Here is a 20,941-nt window from a genome sequence, read left to right as displayed (position 1 = left end):
GATAGAGAGAAATATATTTCCCTGGCGCCTTAGGATATGGAGCGAAGGCGTCAGGTGAGCCACCCTGGGAAGAGCATTCCACAAATGGGGAGCCACCACAGAAAAGGCCCGTTCTTGTGTAGGAGGCACACAAAGAAGGGCTTCAGATGACGATTGCATAGCTCTCTCTTTATAGCCATGAAAAGCATGAACCAACTGGTGTGCTGCTTCTGAGCATGGACTTAATGTATGTTTCCAGATATTTTCCTAAGTTGTACTGGGAATGCTTACTACTCTTAAGAGCAAAGCAGCTTGTTTTGCGCAAAAACACCACATCCCCAGTTTCCCAGATTTCGGCATTAATGTAGCCTGCTGTTGTTGATGGGTAGTGAAATCAGCTTCATCCTAGGCTTGGGTACCCATGGATGCTCTTAGGCATTTACATGGACAGTGGTCACCCTTTGCAGAAGAGTTAGTAAGTGGATATACTTTTTACACGATCAAAGTGTACAAACATGTCCATCAGTGCATGGCATCGTTCACCCGTAGGGTGAGAGCACCTACGACAGGCAGGTATTTGCACACAGCCAAATATGTGCGCGCACAACCCACACCCATATGCAGATCAGCAGCACTTGCAGCATGCGCTCCTGCACACACACACACAGGCACTTAATACAGCGCCGCCCCCTCACACCTCCCCCTCCTCTCCCTGCCCTTCCCCGCTCTCCCTCTCCCTCTCTGTCTTCCCCTCCATTCCAGTCCTCCTTTCTTCTTCAAAAGGGAAGGCTCACCGCAGACCTCCCCCCCCTCCAGTCTCGGCTCCAGTGGGGGCTGAGAAGGTGCTTCTGCAGCGTATACAACCCCCAGGCTCGCCACCATGACCCCCCTGGGGGATGATGTCTGAGTCCCTGTGGACAGCGCTCTCCAATTTCTCTATGCCCGATTTCCTTGAGAGCAGCATGTTTCGCCGTACAAAAAGGTACAGAGAAAGGAAGCTTAATTTAGTCTGCAATCCCTCCATCTTCCCCCCCCTTCTCCGTAGCCCCTCCCCATCAGCATTCTGTCCCCCTCTGCTCCCATTCCTCCATCCTTCCTTCCTTCATCCCTTCATCCCTTATCATTCTTCCTCTCTCCTCCTTCTCCTGTATATCTTGCTCCAATTCGCCCCCCCCCCAAAGGAGCTTGTGTATTGTGCCTGCAGGGATGGTAGGGTGTGATCACCTTCCTTTCTCTCTAACACCCCCCCCCCATGCTAGCATTTTGGCCAGGCAGCCAGGACTCTCCAAGGAGGTGTCTCCTGGGGAGGGAGGGAGGGGGTTGCAGTGGCTGGCAGGGTTGTGGCGCAGTTGGGGGAGGGGAAAGAAAGATTCACAAAAACTAAGATGCCATGGCAACTGCCAAGGACATGAGCTGTATGTGAACTCGCAGCACTGCCTATGACAAATGGTTGCTCTGCCTGTCTTTCTAGCTGTCCGTCTCCATGGATGGCCCCCCGTTCTTCTGGGTCACTCAGCCTGGACAAGCTTGTGGCTGCTGGGTGGGCAGATGCAGGGGCTGGGGGTGTGGGTGGGTAGGTGAGAGATAACGGCTGGATGGGGATGGGGACTTTTAGATGCAGCTAGCAAATGGAGATGGATAGGGGGGGGGGCTGAGCCTTAGTGGATGGAAGGGAGATGCAGAGGACGAGAGAACTGCGTGTCTGAGCGCACTCCAGAAGGATGGTGTTGTGGGTGTCTATATATATTTGCCGCAGGAAAGTTAGGTGGGAAGGGGATGAGTGGGAATAAATGGAAAGATCTATGGCTGGGATCTGGCATTCTGTTCTCCTTCCTGAAGATGCTCACGCCTGTGAATTTTTCAAGTGCCTACATGCCTAGCTGCCAGTTCTGGCAGCTAGGAATTTTAAACGCATTCTAGCCCTAAGGAGCGATTGTGTGAAAAGTGATCTAAGATTACATTAATTCCCCGCCCCCACTTCCCATCCGTCATAGCAGTTGAGTACGGAATGTATAGCAATAACACCCATCCTTTGCTTAAATTCTCCCTGCCATTGCCCTCCATTCCCATAATGCCTCGATATACACCATTGCTTTCTCTTTATTTATCTTTGTGATCTGCTCTGGGAGGCAGGGCAATGCTTTTATAACTGCATATAACAGAGAGACTTTAAAGACATGTCCAGGGTCAGTCAGGTGGGGTTGTGGCAGTTAAGCTAAGTCCTCCCTGCGGGTGGGTTCTTCTACAAGACTAGCTCAGTTTGTGTTGTTTGAGTCTACATGTGTGCCGTCTACATCTGTCTGTTCATTTGAACGTCAGTAATTGGAAGTGTGAGTTTGCAGTGAAAGAGCCAAGTTGGAGAGAGAAATACAGGGAAATCACAGGCATAGGTAAAATAAAAAAATTCCTTCAGTAGCACCTTAAAGACCAACTAAGTTTATATTTTGGTATGAGCTTTCGTGTGCATGCACACTTCTTCAGATACACAGGCATAGGTGTTTGTGTGTTTACTTGTGTTTGTGTGTTTACTTGTTTACATAGGACGTAGAGAGCATAGTGTGTGCTGTCACTCTGTGTGGTTGAACAAGGGTGTAGGAACTTCAGACCAGAAGCCATTCCTTGCCCCGAATTGCAGTGCTAGAAGACACCTTGACGTGTTGCAAGCTTGCAGCGGGCTCTCTCCCAGAACTCAGAATCCCTGGGAGACTCAGAAAATATTCCCAATGAAAGAAGGGAGTCTGTTGAGCTGCACAGGAGGAAGATGGTGACTGGTCCTCTGCCCTATTGCTCCACCTATAGGAAAGATGTATTTTCAAACCATCAGGAATAAGCTTATATCCCCATACTTGTGGATTAACTAAAACGGTTATTTCTTTCTCACATTTTATCCTGCCCCTTTGTCTGGGGAGCTCCGGGCAGCATATACAAGGAGAATCCCATTTTATCTTTGAAAAGCCCTGCAATGTAGGTTAGACTGAGAGGTAGATAAATAGAGACTGGTTCAAGGTCACCCAGGATGTTTTTGCAAAGCCTTTCCAGAAAATGGATCCCACTGCTTTCCAAATACTAGATGTGGTTTTGGAAAAGATCTGCTGCTGCCTTGGGTAGAGAAAAGGGGAGCAGCTGAGAGTGAATACTAAGGAACAGCCTAGACATGACCAGGGGTAGCCATGTTTGTTGTTCATATGTCTGCCTCATTCCTGTACGCTGTGGAATTGAAACGCATTTTCTCTTCTAACATGGAAAGGGATGCTTGGGTGAGAGGAGAAGAGCCCTTTGAGCTTTAACGTCCATGTGCTTCATTGCCCCAGGGCCCTTTCCCCTCAGCCCAGACTATGGAGCGATCGATGACTTGCAGGCAGTGTTAGAAACTGAGCTGTGAAAGCTAGGAGCTAAATCAGTGATGGCGAACCTATGACATGTGTTTCAGACGTGACACACAGAGCCCTCACTGCTGGCATCGGCCCATTCACGCTGTTGTTTCTTTCCCCCCATTTGTTCTCCCTCTCCTCCTCACGCTACAGCTTGTCTCCGCTGTTAAAACCCGGATCCTTTTTTTGTTGTTGTTGCTGGTAGCCAGAGATTGGTTTTTAACCCTTTCTGTGCTATTTTTTTCTGGCTCTTTGGCAGATGATGATTGGGTGTAACAGTGTTCGTTTTTTAACCCGTTCTGTGCTGGGGGTTTTTATGCGCTTTGGCAGACTATGTCAGCTGTGTGTTAGTTCCATTGAAGGAATTATTCATCATTCATTTCTGTTCTCTCCCCCCCAAAAAAGTGCAGCAGCTTTGGGGCATCCCCCCAAAAGCAAAGCAACTTTTGCACACACCCCCAAAAAACCTCCAAAACTTTGGTCAGCAGCTCCCCCAAAAAAGCTCAACAACTCTGGGCACTTTGTGATAAATAAGGGGTTTTTGGTTTGGTTTGGTTAAATAATTAGTTTTTGGTTACAGTTATATATTACAATTATACATTTTTGTTATTTTAACTATAAATATTGCGAAATTGTGGTTTTTTTCTTCGAAGTGACACACCACCTGAGTTATGCTCGGTTTTTTGGCGAATTTTGACACACCAAGTTCAAAAGGTTGCCCATCACTGAGCTAAATGGCACCTTAAACCTAGGTAATGGGCGCAACAACGGAATGTCTAGGCGCATTTTCTCATAACAAGAATACAAAGCTGAAAATGAATCAGCTGCAGCTAAAATATTATGTTCATTTTTCACATGGTCTAATCCTTCCCCCGCCCACCCCCACTAATATTCTTAAGAGGGTCTCTTCTCCAGTCTTCAGAGAGTAGTTGGAAGTGGGGAGACAGAAAAGGGTCCTCCATTCCTTCAGCTCTGCAGTTTTAATCTGAAATCGTGGGCGCAGGAACTGCTAGTGCTAATGAAATTCCCTGTTGCAAAATGTGCCTACAACATGGGAGTTTTGAACACAGCTTGCAGGGAGGCTAGGAAGGGAACGGTTGGGCTTAGCTTCCCTTCCTTGTCTGCCTCTTCTAATGTCAGAAGCTGATCCCACCACCGGCAGCCGCTTTGTACATGCATGGGGTGACACAAGAAGAAAGAAATATGCCTGCCCCTGTTGTATCTAACATGGCTTTCAAGACTTTTAGGATTAGGAATGGACTTTTACGCTCTGTCCACTCCCTTGCTACAGTCCTCTGGGAGGCAGGTCAAATCTTTCACCCCAAACATTGCACCAGTCCTTGCTAAAAAGCTTATTACAGGGGTGGGGACCAGATAGTTGCTGAACTCCTAACTTCCATTGCCCCAGACCCAGGCAGACTGAGGCTGTTGGGGCTGGAGGTCAGTGACATCTGGAGGGCCACAGGTCCCCCCATCATTGTCTTATTTATATATCATTGTTAATATGGGAGAGCTATGCTCCTTTCTGTGTGGTTCTAAACTGCGTGGCTCTAACTCTTGTTCTAAACTGTCATGCAAATGAACCTTCACATCTGAAATGTTCATGAGATGGCATTGGACTAGGATCGTGGAGACCTGACGTCAAGTACCACCTCTGTTGTAGTTTGGTCATGGGCAACTGAGTGGCAAACCCAGAGCATTACCCAATCTCACAATTTCCATTCCGGATATGCAAAAGAAAGATTTCCCCAAAGGAGGAGGAGTCAGCTCTGTTGCACTTCTGTCTTAGGTGTCCTGCTGTTTATTTGTTTACATATGCCCTGCTTTTTGGAGTAACATCTTACGAGACCAGCTTACAAAATTCAAAAGCAAGAAAAACCTCACATAAATCGGTAAAACCAATAAAATAACACAGTTAAATCACATTTAAAAGCACAGCTGAAAGGCCTTCTTAAAATGCATGGGCAGTATTGAGCAAAATTTTTACTGAAAGTAGGAGCACTGAGATTAATGAACATGATTAAGTTAGATCCATTCATTTCAATAGGCCTACTCTAAGTAAAACTTAATTGAAGGCCAGCACATCCAGATTAAAGCTACTGTAATCATAAACAGGGCCGGCTCTAGGTAGACCCCCGGTGGTGCGGTGCGGCAGGGCGCCGCGCAGCAAAGCCGCATGGAAACCATGCTACACCCTGCGAGGGCGGGGGCAACGGAGAGATCTCCGCCCCTCAGCACCAGGGCGCACGACCTGCTCGAGACTGCCCTGATCATAAAGGCCTTAAATGCAAATGTTATCAAAGCATGCTTAGAGAGGCCTGGGTGGGAAGTTTGCCTGTTTTCCATTGCATTGGTGAAGAAAAGGTCCTGCCAAACAAGTTCGAGTCCACAGGAGACCAGAGAGCAGGGTGTGTTATGAAAAGCTCAAAACCTACATAGGCTCATGTAGGCAGATACGATCCTTTAAATAGGGGTAAGGCTTGTAAAAGCAGCCCCAGGTTGGCCGCTTCAGGGATGAGAAGCTGCCCAGAGTGGCTGGGGAAACCCAGCCAGATGGGTGGGGTATAAATATTAAAATTATTGTTATTGTTATTAGAATGGCCAGGGATTGAGAACCCACTCTCCCCCGGGGTTCTGCAGCCAAAAAATGAGGATTGTTCATTCATTCATTCAGGCATTACTTTCAGCTTCGGAGATGTGAGGAGAGGAAAAATAGAAAAATTGGGGAATACTATTTATTTATTTTTAAATGTTAATAATATTGTAATGGTATTTGATGCCTGGTACCTTTATTGCCAACTTTGGGGAAATGTAGGGGTAGTAAAGCAGTGTGTTGTTTTTTTACTCCTCCTGCCATGGAGCCCAGCTGATGTTGGTGCTTCTTGGACTGCCTGTACGTGTCTGAAAATTAATCTTTGATTGGTATTGTGATATGTAGGAAGATTAGAGGAGAATGTATTTCAGGGAGCATAACCAGAGTACATAATGAAGGCTGGCTTCCCTGTTAACCACCCAGGTGTTTACTCAGCGTTCATGTTTCCCTCTGGAAAGAGGCACAGCAGAGACTATGGTGTCTTTATGATAAATAGTTTATTTACACATATGTACTACCTGAGCCTACTATGGAGGGGTTCGCAGCATCAACATCCGACATGGCTGTCTCTCTCTGTTTGCTGCTTTGCCTCTGGTCCACATCCTGGCATCTCTCAGCTCTGAAAACTGGCTTTGTCCTTCTAACTAACCGCAAACTGGTGGAACGGCCCCACCCATTTGCAGTCTCACACAGAGCCTCTTTCATTTGTTTCCTTTAATGACCCATTACCCAGGCTATCTCCTCAATACAGGAAGCTAGCCTGTTTGCTCGATCCAGGGATCAGAAGGATATCGCATACAGCCTACTTCCTCCCCCCCAAAAAAAACTCATAACAGTATGCTTGAAGTGTAATAGAGATTTTCATTTGTGTTGACAACTGTGAGCTTTCAGTTGAGGAATGATACTAATTCTGGATGGATTAATGCAAAAGGTAGTGATGTGATTTTTGTTACTATTGAGCTAGGGTGTATGGAGTGTTGTGGGAGGGGTAGTACCTCTGGTGGGGGACACATTGTGCTCCCTTTGGGTTGTTTGTCCACCTTTGGTCCCCACCCTGCACTCAGCTCTCACCTGTGGCTTCTACCTGTCAGTGTGCGACAGTGGCCACATCCCGGGAACATCTTCGACTGGCCAGCTAAGCCAGGTGCCAATGGGTCTCAAACCCATACCTGCCAAGTTCCTCTCTGAAAAATAAGGGACCGGACCAAAAGTAGCATACCGGAAGTAGCGCTGCGGCCATTTTGGAACTGGGCGGAGCATGCTCAGAAGTGACTTTTGATGCTGCTGTGCCCAGTTCCAAAATGGCCACCGCACCAGAAGTCGCGCTGCAGCCATTTTGGAACTGGGCAGAGCAGCATCAAAAGTCGCTTCTGAGCATGCTCCGCCCAGTTCCAAAATGGCTGCCGCGCCAGAATAAACCGGGGAAAAACAAAAAAAAAATCCGTTTTTTCGGCTGGGGACAACTGAAAAAACGGGGATTTCCCGGGGAAAATGGGAGACTTGGCAGCTATGCTCAACTCCTCGATGAGTTAGGGACTTCCCCTGCATGCAAAGGCAGGCTGTGGCAAGTGGAGAGGATGAGACCAACAGTGGGTCCAGTGGTCAAGAAGGCGGCTTCTGCATGTGCTGTTGAGGGAAGCGAGGAGCAGGTGGAGCTCATCAACCTGGGAAGGTAGATCATCTAGGAGAAAGAAAACTCTGAGCCTATACGTCTGCTGCCTTGTGGGATATCTTCGGAAGAAGAAAAGGCTTCGAAGTAAACTCTACAGAAATCCAGAGTGGAGTCCCTAAGGTGGTTGGGTGGCGCCCTGTATGCCTCCTTCCAGCAACTCCTGCAGCAAAGCTGGTGCCAAACATATTGCTTTGCTTTCCTTTGGATCACATCAGTGAGGCTGAGAGGGGATTCTTGTCATCTGAGCAGCCCAAGACCTCCATACACGCTGCCCAAGTTTGCGTCCCGGAGAGGTTACTTCAGTGCTGTTAACACAGCAAAAGCAACACAGGAGGAAGCAAGTACAAGTTACCAGTCTCTGCAGCCACAGCAGGCGCTGTGATTCTCTAGTGGTTTGGCTTCACCCCTGATGGTGTACTCCATTGTCTCTCGAGGCAGACAGATGCATACCTGCCAAGTTGCTGTCAGAGAAATAAGGGACCGGGCAGAAATAGCAGACCGGAAGTAGCGCTGCCGCCATTTTGGAACTGGGCGGAGCATGCTCAGAAATCACTTTTTATGCTGCTTTGCCCAGTTCCAAAATGGCTGCCGCGCCAGAATAAACCGGGGAAAAACAAAAAAAAATCCGTTTTTTCAGCTAGGAACAGCTGGGAAAACGGGGATTTCCCGGGGAAAACGGGAGACTTGGCAGCTATGCAGATGCCCTGCTCAGGAGTCACCACACAAGTATGAGCTGGACAGGGAACCATTGCCCACTTAGTCCTGTGCCCTGGTTGTAATAGGTTGTCCTCAGGGCTGTGTGCAGAGAGCTGTCCGCTGCATCAGGAATCCTAGCCAAGTCTTGAGGGCCCAGCCTAGAGACCTGTTTCCCTTTTGCTCAGCCTCACATAGGGCTTCTCGGTTTAGGCTTGTTACCTGATTGTGACGTGTGTTTTGTGAACGAGCCATCATGCATCAAACACCTAAGGCGAGCCTTTCATATCGCCTCAAACACAATCCTCCTTGTTTCAATGGAAACAGTTGTGAGTCATGGAGTGACAGAACTCAAACAATGATTCATGTATGTGTGCCCCAGCCGTAAATAGAGCCTCACAGTTAGGAGTCATGTCAACTCGACCTACTCTCTTTTCTGCCTGGGGAGAGGGGGCTATGTGTATATTATACACTTAATTATTTATCATTTGCCATTTATATGGTGCCCCCTAAAATAAATTATCTAGGCCTCATACAGGAAAATAAAACACAGCAATTATACAATGGTACATTCAAAATCCACAACAAACTTAAAAATCCAACCAGCATAAAAGCATACAAGGAGCAAACATAAGGCCGACACACAGATACACACAAGTGCAATACAGGAGCAGAAAAGATGAAATCACAATCAAATGCAGGAGCTAAAAGCCATCAACCATGCCACAGAGATTTTAAAAACAAGATATTAAAAGGGGAAGGGGGAGGAGAAAGGTGGTCAGGTATTTTTATTATTTTATTTTTTTAAAAAACCCCAGAAAGGGCTCAATAAAGTGAGGTGTGTGGTAGGGTTCAAAAGAGGGTTTCTGGAGAGAAGTTGGGGGGGAAATGCATCAGAAGTGACAAGGCTATTCTTCTCAACCCAGTCAGGGGGCCACCACCCTAAAGACTATGACTGTACCAGATTGGGTCTGGCTCTGGTATGGGGGAGCATATGCTAAGATGTGTATGAATGAGACAGGCATGGCTTGGGTTGTAGGTGGGCCTCAAATGAGGGAACCAGATAGAACTGTATGTAATTCAAGACGGAAAAATCACTGTGGGTTGTAAGGTGGAAATGTTGCATGGCCACAGAACTGTGCAAAGTGAGTTTATAGTTGCCACACATGAATTGCTTAGGTCAGGGTTGTGAACATCCCAAATGGGCCTTTTCAAAGCACACACACACATACACACACAATTCTGTGCCAGGGTTATGCAAATTCTGCTCCTAGAAAGGCAGGGGTGTAAAAATTTTTTAATAAGAATATGCAAATTAAGCAACATTGCTTATATTTGATTAATTTGCATAATTCTGCACCTGTTAATCAGGGGTGTGGAAAGCGAGGCAAGACATTAAAAGCCCCATTTGCTGATCAACTGAAATATTACTAGCTTAGCTCTCTGATTTTTATTCATCAAATGAGGCTTGCACTATTTCACATGTATCTTCACTGTCATGAGGACTAGAAACTTTTTTAAAAGTGTGTGGGTTTTGTTTTGTTTTGAAATCAGATTGTAAAAATCTCACTTTGTAAATAAAAGGGATGTCTCTATGTTTCATGGTTGTAAGAGAAATATGAATGTTAGTAAGTGTCAGAAGATATTTCTATGGACCTCTTTCCCATAGTCTTGAAAGGGAAGAGGGTTATGCACTCCACCCGTTCTCTTGCCATCATTTAGCTGAATTCTCCTCTTTTTCCACCCCAAATCCATCCTCCACTGTATGCATTTCCTTCTAGCTTCTTTTTACACCATCGACTGGCAAAAGTGTTGTATTTTTGCAAATAGTTTTTTTGGGGGAAGGGGGTTGTAGAGGGGGTCTACAAAGGTGCAGTTCAGTATTTATGAAAGAGTCCTGCTACATTTACTTTTTTATGAAATTTATTCCCTAGTGGAAAACCTGAGTCTCAAAATGTGTCAGGATCCTTTCATAAACATTGGTTTGCAACGTTCCGACTTTAGTTTTTGTTTTTATATCAAAACTGGGGTGATTGGGGTGGATTGTGCAGTTTGACTGCCCCCACTGATAATGACCCTACTTGCTCAGACTTACCGGACTCATGGGGTGGGGTACAACCAGGGTAACTATTCTGGGCTGAGAAATTTGCATCTCACTTGCTATTTGAGGTGGTCTAAGCCCTTGCTTAGGGACCCAGGTGGCGCTGTGGGTTAAACCACAGAGCCTAGGGCTTGCCGATCAGAAGGTCAGCGGTTTGAATCCCCGCGACGGGGTGAGCTCCCGTTGCTTGGTCCCAGCTCCTGCCAACCTAGCAGTTCGAAAGCACATCAAAGTGCAAGTAGATAAATAGGTAAACAGCGTTTCCGTGCGCTGCTCTGGTTCTCCAGAAGCGGCTTAGTCATGCTGGCCACATGACCTGGAAGCCAAACGCCGGCTCCCTCGGCCAATAATGCGAGATGAGCACGCAACCCCAGAGTCGGTCACGACTGGACCTAATGGTCAGGGGTCCCTTTACCGTTACCTTTAAGCCCTTGCTTGACATCCTTTAATTATTCTTATTCCCCTAGTGGCAGAAAGCTTGACAGTAAAGGAGAGGTGGATAGGCCAGCTGCCTCCAGAATGACAGAAGGACTGAGTTTTTATACTTTTTTAGTACTTTTTTCAGGGGGTACTCAAGGGTATGCAGTACCCACACCTCTTTTTGTTGTTGCTAAATAGTGTGGCTCTTACTGTAACAACATCATGGTGAGTACCAGCACCTATTTTTCTAGAAAAAAAAGCACTGAATGGGGGTATATAATGTCAGGGGTGAACGAAGGCTAACCGACACCCGCGGCGGGGCAAACCGCTGGCTGCACACGCGTTGCACTGCTACATACAACGCATGCGTGGTGTTGCTATGTAGGGCACATGCGTGCGACACCACGCATGCGTTGTATGTAGCAGTTTGCTGTCAGCGCTGCCTGAGCGCCATATGGACGGTGGCAGGATCCTCTGCTCGTGGCTGCAGCTGCAAATGGAGGATCCTTCACATGTGGCTGCAGCGGCACGATGGCTGCTTGCACTGCTGCGCCTGGGGGTGGCAGGGTGCCTTCTTGTCACACACCCCGACATGGCACACAGGGCGAACTCCCCCCCCCCCCACCCGTGATGCCACTGTATAATGTCATGGTGTGAATTCCCCTGACCTTGCTCTCCTCCTCCAGAATACTCTGAACAGGCTCATTCCTTCTTATGTTTGTGTCACATAAGTCTTAGTCTTTAAAAGGCCACTCAACTCTTTCGTTTGTGTATCTTCTTTGAGAACTGAGTGTCAGAGAGGGGATAGCATAATGGATCACTCGGGGGGGTGTACGTATGGTGGTACGTACTTTAGCATCCTGTTGGCACACAATGAACGACAGGCCCTCAAAGTTGTATCTTGTTTAGAAGGTGCTGTTTATCCTAGGCGCTTGTGTGAGTTTCGCGTCTCTCCAGAGCCCATCTTGGGAACTTTCTATAGCTTTTGTGATGGAGGGTTGGGACAATTGGCTCTCCTTCAGTTGTGCATGTTGGGCTTTTCCTATGAATGTTTCAAGAAGGTAAGAGCCTTGGAGGTGCATTTCTTCTGGCTCAGATGGTTGCTAATCCAAACTTGTTCAGTTGCAACCCTGAGCCTTAGTATGCAATGAACAGAAGGGGCACTGCACAACAAGCAAGCCATTGTTGGCAGCCCATAAGCTACTGTGCAGGCTGAGAAACTGACAGCAATATAAACCCGGGCAAACATCCAGCCCTATGCAGTTAGTAACCTATACCATAGTGTTTGTACAGCACTGAAGACTAGCTGGCAAAATAAGGTTAACACCCAGCCAGCTGCACCTGGGAGCTACATGGCAATTCAACACAGCCTTGTCAAGGCAAACATCTCAACGGTGTTCTCCTTGGGGCCACTCCAATTTACTTTAAAATGCCTAAAATGCTATGGCAGACTTTCCTTTTTTTGAACTGCTTGGGTTGTGGAATGACTTGCCTTACCTCAGCTCATCACTGAGTTCAGCTCACTTATTTGAGGACTACTTATGGCTTAATAGGGGACCCAGGTGGCGCTGTGGCTAGGGCTTGCTGATCAGAAGGTCAGCGGTTCAAATCCCTGTGACGGGGTGAGCTCCCGTTGCTTGGTCCCAGCTCCTGCCAACCTAGCAGTTCGAAAGCATGTCAAAATGCAAGTAGATAAATAGGAGAGGTAAACGGCGGGGAGGTAAACGGCGTTTCCATGTGCTGCTCTGGTTTGCCAGAAGCGGCTTTGTCATGCTGGCCACATGACCTGGAAGCTGTACGCCGGCTCCCTCGGCCAATAATGCGAGATGAGCGCCGCAACCCCAGAGTCGGTCACGACTGGACCTAATGGTCAGGGGGTCCCTTTACCTTTACCTTTATGGCTTAATAAACATTGAAAATTGTGGATACCCTGCCAATTGTGACAATGTTAAAGCTTGGGGGAGAAAGAAGTAAGGCTGTAAATCACACCTAGAAATGCTACTTAATTGTTGATTAGGAAAAATTGGGCTCCACCCTTCTATTAAGTATGACTTAATAGAATCTTAGTTAATAGACTTAGTTCCATGCAAATAGCAGTTAATTAACACCACCAATGCCCTCTTTGTCACCTTCCAGAGGAAAAAAAGAGCTGAGTACTGTATTAAGTGATCATAGCAAGCAACAGTGGATCCAGGATTTCTGAATTTCAATATTGAGTTAAAGTTTGTATATGTGTGTGAGAAAGACGGAAAACGCCGGCACAGTAAGGCCTCAGTTGGGAGGCAGGTCTTGCAGCAAAAGAGCTCAGTTTGGTAGTTCTGCTTTTGGATCACACTCTAGATAAGCCCACCCACATTTGTAGTGGAGTTCTGTTGCCTCTAGGTAGACACTTTCCCCACACTGAACCAATAGTCCTGTTTTTCACACCTTCTCATAAGGGATCTGTAGCTCACTTATTTATTAGAGCTAATAGTTGTATGCAGAATGCCTCTGTCGTTGTCCTGAGCGACTTCAGCTAAATGGATCTCAGTCTGCTTGAGATGCTGCCAGTCACAACAGGCAGTACTGGACCAGGAAGATCAATGGTTTGACCCAGTAATAAGGGAGCTCCATGGCACAAGGTGGGCCAATGGTTATGTGGGAAATGGGGCTTCCTGGCCAGCTCTTCTTTGGAGAAGTGGACTACAGAAGTAGTCCTACCTGCTACCATTTTGGAGTAGCCAACCAAGCTGAAAAGAGAATTGATTGGCCTGGCTTCCTAACTGTGGTCTTTCAAGGCAAACCACATAGTGACAAGAGCTGCAGCCTGGTCTGGCATCTTTCATCCACACACACCCTGATCTAGGCCTGTCTTCTTTCCCTCTCCTTCTTCCCTCCCCTTTATACAGTTGCCGAACCAGTAACAGAAAGAGCCTGATCCTGACAAGTACATCGCCGACGCTGCCGCGGCCTCACTCTCCACTCCCAGGTCATATTGGTGAGTTAAGCCCTTGGCCTGCCCCGTCCTTCTTTCAGGAGTTCCACCCTGGGCATGCCTTATCCAACCCTACACGGTGGGTCACAAACAGAAGACGGCCCCTTGTCTTGCTGCCCCTGCTCAGGGAGTGGCCTTCAAACAAGGCCTGCTAGACTGGCTTTGACAAAGCACACCTTGTAGTCTAGTAGTAATTGCTCATACCCAGGACTAAGAAGATGCCCTTGGTTCCTTCTGAGGACACAGTAATGTATGTCCTTCATTTTTTAATCTACCCTCTTTTTTAAAAAAATATGTAGGGTTCCTTCGCATTGCTACAGCTGGATGAGATTAGATGGATATAGTCTTGTGTTATACCTGTTTCTCATAACATGCAGGATGCTTACAGAAATATTGAGAGAAATTTCGTCTAAAATCCATGTCCACCTCACCCAGTTTCCATCCTGTCAGCCTTGCCATACGTTTAGCAATAAGCATTATGTTGACTCCAAAACAATCATATTAGTTTGATTTAGAACCAATGTTGTCTTTGGGGGTTCATCCATTTTCTAGTCAGCCTTTGCATCCAAACTGTAATTTTCCCACTGGTTTCTTTTCTCATCTTTCCATGCATCCCAGGCCATCTGTCTATTATTCTGGCCACATATATAGCAGCACCTTCTCGCCTGTCCATCTTACTAACTATCCCTGCCATTGTCTGTCCATCTGTCTGACTTCAAATCTTTTCCTCTGACTATCTACCCAGCCATTTGACACTTGATCATTAATCCCCCATTGTCTGTCTGTCATCTGTCTTTATTTGTTTATTCACCCATCCAGCATTCTATTTCTTGGCCTCTTTCTTTCTTCTGTTTTCTGCATCACCTCCCATGGCTTGTTGCTGGAGTCACTATGGCAACCTTTCTCATTATGGCAGACACTGAATATGAATATGAATATGAATATGCTGGCTTCTTGAGTGAGACAGGGTTAAGAATTCGATTTGGTCTGCTGGCAGTCTCATGAGGCAATGTGTTGATTTCCCTTTTGTGTCTTTTCCTGCCCTGTCCACAGGTAGCAGCCCTCTGGACAGCCCTCGGAACTTTTCCCCCAATACACCAGCCCACTTTTCCTTCGCTTCCTCCCGCAGGTAAGAGCAGTCCCTCATTCTTTGGGACTCTGGTGTCCAATGGCTTTTGGGAATCTCCACTGCAAACCCGGACTCCTTCACGGACCACTGCTGTGTCCACACAGGGGTGTTATCTTGCACAATCAGTAGTCTACTTTTTACGTATGCGCCTGGGTGCAACAGTTTCCACAGATGAGTCGTTTAGATTTTCTGCCTCTGATTCCTAAACCAGTGTTTTGCATCTGCACTCGTTGGGTGTATCCTTGTGGTGCCCCCTCCCCTCAGTTATTACATACACATCCTCCATTAACATTTACTTAAGGTTGGCATGAGCACAGATAGATATAGATATAGATATAACCAGGGATGCGGGTGGCACTGTGGTGTAAACCACTGAGCCTCTTGAGCTTGCTGATCAGAAGGTCAGCGGTTCAAATCCCCGTGACGGGGTGAGCTCCCGTTGCTCTGTCCCAGCTCCTGCCAACCTAGCAGTTCGGAAGCGCACCAGTGCAAGTAGATAAATAGGTACCACTGCAGTGGGAAGATAAATGGCATTTCCGTGTGCTTTGGTTTCCGTTACGGTGTCCTGTTGCACTAGAACTGGTTCAGTCCTGCTGGCCACATGGCCCGGAAAACTGTATGTGGACAAACGCCGGCTCCCTTGGCCTGAAAGCGAGATGATTGCCACAACCCCATAGTCACCTTTGACTGGACTTAACTGTCCAGGGGTCCTTTGCCGTTACCTTTTTACCTACATATATAACCACACCTTAAAAAAAAACAGCAGCAGAAAATAGTCAAGAACTAAGGTTTACCAGCATATTTCGCAATGGGCAAAATGAAGGTTTTGAATTTAAGGGTAGGGGAGTAAACACACACAAAAAATTAAGTCTTGCCGTGCCTCTTATAGCAATGACAGCAGATACCTTCAGAAGGACCTCACCTGGGTCTAACTCTGAAAAGCCAGTGAAGCAGGTCTGCTTTCCTCTCTCCTTCCCTGATGTGCATCCTACTTTCAGCAGAGGGTGGATTTCATCCCCCCCCCCATGATGTAACCAAAGCATTTTGCAAATATTTAAAACCTTGGAGAAAGCTGCAAAAAGCCCCCCCCCCCTTTGGATATGGAACTCACAAGATTCTGGTCATCAGTTCCTGTTTTTATCTTTTTATTTTAAGTTTAATATGGGCAAGAATTTTCTTGCACAAAGCTTCTGTATTAAAATCAAAAGAGATTTATTATTTGCAAACGTGCTTTTATTCTCATGTTCCTTCACTCCCAATTCTGGTTTAGCTGTTTGTATTTCTGTTTTGTTTTTAAAACCGTACAGAAAGTTTTGTGCAAGAGCAATCGTATGCAAAAACCTCCAGATTAGCACTTAAAATAAAAATAAGAAAGGTTGATTTATGTTCTGCACAAGTGCCCTCAGCATGCAGCAGTTAGAAACAGGCGTGCTTGAAAATGAACGCTGTTTTGGTCACCAGAAGGAATAAATGCCTGTTGTACCTGCCAATTCTTCCTGAAGGTCCAATTTTAATTAATTTTAATTTTAAATACCACTGTTTTTCACAAGGGCAGTTTTGCATTGAACAAAAACAAAAACAAAATATGCAGCAGGAATGACTTCAACACCAACCAGTAAGAAATTGGCACTCTGCGTCCTTTCCCTTGGGCTGGTGAATGCTGCAATAAATAAATGAACTGAGACACAAGCAGCTTTAAAACTACCTTAAACTCCTATGTGGACAAGTCCCATGTGTTCAGGCAACCCATGAAGGCTATAAACACCACTATCTCAATAGTAGGGTGAGAGAGAATCCAGCTGCTACCCTAGCCCTGAGCATAACCAGTGATAAACTTACAAAAAAGAAGTAAGCAAAAAGAGGTAAGTGGCCAGAGGAGGGCAACCAAAATGGTCAAAGGCCTGGAAACAATGCCTTATGAGGAACGGCTTAGGGAGCTGGGCATGTTTAGCCTGGAGAAGAGAAGGTTAAGGGGTTGATATGATAGCCGTGTTCAAATATATAAAAGGATGTCATATAGAGGAGGGAGAAAGGTTCTTTTCTGCTGCTCCAGAGAAGCGGACACAGAGCAATGGATTCAAGCTACAAGAAAGAAGATTCCACCTAAACATTAGGAAGAACTTCCTGACAGTAAGAGCTGTTCGACAGTGGAATTTGCTGCCAAGGAGTGTGGTGGAGTCTCCTTCTTTGGAGGCCTTTAAGCAGAGGCTTGACAGCCATCTGTCAGGAATGCTTTGATGGTGTTTCCTGCTTGGCAGGGGGTTGGACTGGATGGCCCTTGTGGTCTCTTCCAACTCTATGATTCTATGACTCTAGGAGAAGGATCTGCTAAGTTTTCGTGATTTTCTTTTTTAAAAAACAAAGCACCAACTGCTGCATTAGAGTCATACCCTGGTTTTCGAACAGCTTACTGGTAGTTCCTGAATGTTTTGGCTCCCAGACGTCGCAAACCAGGAAGTGACTGTTTCGGTTTGCAAACTATTTTTGGAAGCCGAACATTTGACGGGGCTTTCCCAGTTTCTGATTGGCTGTGGGAGCTTCCTGCAGCCAATCAGAAGCCGTGATTTGGTTTTTCAAACATTTTGGAAGTCGAACAAGGTACGACTATATATTTATTCAATCAACCACTCAGTTTAGACCTCTCTCCCCCCCCCATTTATACACTGCCTTGAGTGCCTAGCATATAAATACAAAAAGGCAAATAACTTTACACCTAAAACAATAAAACCACCAAACCAAGCAAACTCAAAGCAGGGCATATCATTAGTTCTTATCCCAGCTGCTTGCACCATTTTCTCAAGGTCGTCAAAGCAGATAATGGCCCCAGCACATTCTATCTGGAGTTTAAACTTGTGGTTCGAGGACCCGCCCCCCGCGAGAAACACGTGACACATGGTATTTGAGTTAATGGGTAGAATAAGGCCACAACTTTATTGGTTAGAGCAAGTGAGAGGTATTGGCTTAGGCATTGGACTCCCTAGCAAGCATGACTCCACCCCTCTCCGCGGGGGGTCGTATCAGGTTAACACCCCAAGGAAGGAGCCTGTTGATGCAAATACAACTGAAAGCTCCCCCGGGTGTCACCGGGGGTCGTGCCATGGCCCTAGCCACCAGCAGGGCGTAGGACAGGATCCACGACCGCCGGATCCCTTAAGGGGATACCCCTATAAGAGGAGGGTTGGATGATGGCCACAACCAGTCCTCGATCACACCAGACAACTCCATATTCCAATACCTAACCGCCAAATACCGAAAGGAAGTTGTGACGAATTGCTACGAGGTAGGCGGAAAAACCAAGAGGCCGGTGCCAATTAGCCAATTGGATAAAAAACTCCTACCAGGCCCCCTTGGGCACCAACCAAAGTCCATAGCAAGGTCAAAGCAAGCACACTAAGGGAAGACCTAAAGGGAGGGTGGGCAGGAGAGCAGCAGAAGGGGAGATACGGAGGCTGCCACGCTGTTTTAAAGCAGGTAAAACCCCACCCACGAGCTGGCCCTATTGGCCAGCCAGGGGCCTGAGCGCAGCAGCAGGTATAGGTGAAGCAGGGGGCCGAACACGCCCCCCCTGCTTGGCGCGTAGAGCAGGTCCCGCCCGCAAAGTCTCCCCTCCCTGAAGAGGAGAGATCTTCCTGAAATGTCCCCCCCTTCTTTTTCTCTTTCCAACTTGGGCACCCTGTTCTGGAAGGGCTCTAAATACCCAGCATTTACATGACCACAGTGTTATTTCCAAGTCCCAGGAGGATGTGTGGGTTCTGACCTAGCTCGAAGAACCACCACCGGCTCGCTACTGATGGTTACAGCAAGCTGCCCTGCATATTTGCCTCATGGGACGCCAGCCTCTCCACTTGCAGTCCTTATTTGATGAAGTCCCACCATCTTTCCATGTCTGGCTGCAGAAACAGAGTCTCCTGGGCAAAGTTCCCATAGGCTACTGAGTGAAAGGAAGCCCACTTAGGGGTAGAAACCAGTTGCACCGTCCACAAGGAAGGAGGAGTACCAATTCATATCCATTCCTCTCTTTTTTCCTTCTTGCTTCAGCCCCTGCCCAATCTCTCAGTTCCCCACCAGCCCATCCCTCTCAAAGGCTTCGGAGGAGAACTGCGGGTTCCTGGCTACCATTCTCGTGTTTGATCTACCAGGCCACGCTGCCAGAATGTGGCATAATACAGGAACATTTGAGGCGGTTGAAGATTGTACAGCTGCTGCTTCCCCACTCCCCATCTGCTCTCTGCTCTTTTTATAGTCAGGCCCATGCCGTTCTGCCTCCCACCCACCCACACCCACCCCCAAAAGCAAGGGAACAGAATGTGAAATTCCATCTTGCCATCAACAAAGTGCTGAGTAAAATCCACCCTGAGGTGTTTACCGATCTCCGTTCTGTGAATTTTCACACTGGACTAAAACACACGTACGGTTTTATCACAGGCATATGATTAGAAAGTACCTTATTCCATGGTACTTGCGAAGTCACTCGTGTCGGTGTGTGTGAGAGAAAGAATGAGAGAGAGAGAGATCAAGCAAAGTGTATAGATAGATTGGAACAAACCAGGACACCCCGAAAGAGCATTATTATTTTTTAGGAAACCACTGAAATTGTTGAGTTGTGGTTTGTTTGTTTTTAGGAAAAGCCAAAAGTTGTCGAGCTTTTCTTCACAAAAACGGCCAAAAATGTGCTTTTTTTTTTAAAGGACTTGCCTAAGATCCAGGACAAAGTGCCGCCTTTCAGAAATTCCCCCCAACATCAATTACACCTTTGAAATCCCAGTAATGTTTGGAAAAATCCGGACGTACGGCAGCCGTAACAAACCCACAGAGGCTGCCTAATACATAGTATAAAAGGAGGATGATATAAAAGTATCCACAGTCATCACAAGGCCTATCTTGTATCTTACAAGTTCCCACATCAGGATTAATCTGGATCTGTGGGTGCCTGGTTCATGTTCTTTTGACAAGAGAACCCTAAGATGTGTATACTTAACTTTATTACAGTATATGTGCTCTTTCCTGCACGGTGCAGGACTTCATGATGCATGGAATGGCTATTTGCAGAAAGCACAGGGTTGAGGGTCGGGGTGTTTGCATGGGACAGTAGATAATCAAAGCAGTTCCATATGCAAGACTGAGGGGTGGGGTAAGCTTTGCCAGAAAGCTTTGGAAATGGTTGGCCAAAGGATCAAGGCAGCATGCAGAAAGGGACAGTCCAAAACAGAGTCACACAGTAGCTGGGATCGAAGCTAAGGTACCTTCCCAAGCAGACTGGGAACAAGATGCCAGAATCCAACAGATGACAACCAGAGAGTCAACAAGGTCAATACGTTTCCGAGCACAATTCAAAGTGTTGGTGCTGACCTTTAAAGCCCTAAAAACGGCCTCGGTCCTGTATACCTGAAGGAGCGTCTCCACCCCCATTGCTCAGCCCGGACACTGAGATCCAGCGCCGAGGGCCTTCTGGCGGTTCCCTCACTGCGAGAAGCAACGCTACAGGGAACCGGGCAGAGGGCCTTCTCGGTAGTGGCGCCCGCCCTGTGAAACGCCCTCCCATCGGAGGTCAAGGAGATAAACAACTACCTGACATTTAGAAAACACCTAAAGGCAGCCCTGTTTAGGGAAGTTTTTAATCTGTGATATTTTAATGTATTTTGGTATTTGTTGGAAGCCGCCCAGAGTGGCTGGGGAAACCCAGCCAGATGGGCGGGGTATAAATAATAATAATAATAGACTAGCTGTTGTCATGCCCAAAGACCCAGACCCGACACTGAAGTTTTATAGCTAGCTTGGGTCAGGGCAAACCAATAGGACATCTGTAGGTGGAGCCCTCCTGGGGCTGGGGGAGGAGAAAGTTGACCCTTTAGCATGCATAAAAAGTCTGAGATGCAGCAAAGGTCCACAGCACACATATAAAGTAAGGTTACCAGACGTCCCTGTTTCCCGGGGACAGTCTCCGGATTTACAAATCAGTCCCCATACAAAATCCACTAAAGTTGAAAAGTGTCCCCGGATTCATTGAAA

General features: G+C 46.9%; 1 protein-coding gene across 3 annotated transcripts in view; it reads left to right on the top strand.

Moving 5' to 3' along the window:
- The window catches only part of MAST1 (microtubule associated serine/threonine kinase 1), a 72,669-nt gene that overhangs the window by 4,951 nt on the left and 46,777 nt on the right, over positions 1-20,941 (top strand). For 2 of the 3 annotated variants that reach the window (XM_035140888.2, XM_035140885.2), the window contains exons 1-3: positions 763-961; positions 13,718-13,806; positions 14,857-14,932. In XM_035140888.2, the coding sequence (XP_034996779.2) occupies positions 876-961; positions 13,718-13,806; positions 14,857-14,932 (251 nt within the window). In that variant the 5' untranslated portion in view covers positions 763-875. Of the gene's footprint in view, positions 1-762; positions 962-13,717; positions 13,807-14,856; positions 14,933-20,941 lie in introns of those variants that run through there. The other variant, XM_035140889.2, reaches the window with a different exon arrangement.

This window comes from Zootoca vivipara, chromosome 16 (genome assembly GCF_963506605.1).
Source record: "Zootoca vivipara chromosome 16, rZooViv1.1, whole genome shotgun sequence".
NCBI lineage: Eukaryota > Metazoa > Chordata > Lepidosauria > Squamata > Lacertidae > Zootoca > Zootoca vivipara.
The sequence above is the reverse complement of the archived record's forward strand: the minus strand, read 5'-3'. Positions and strand labels throughout refer to the sequence as shown.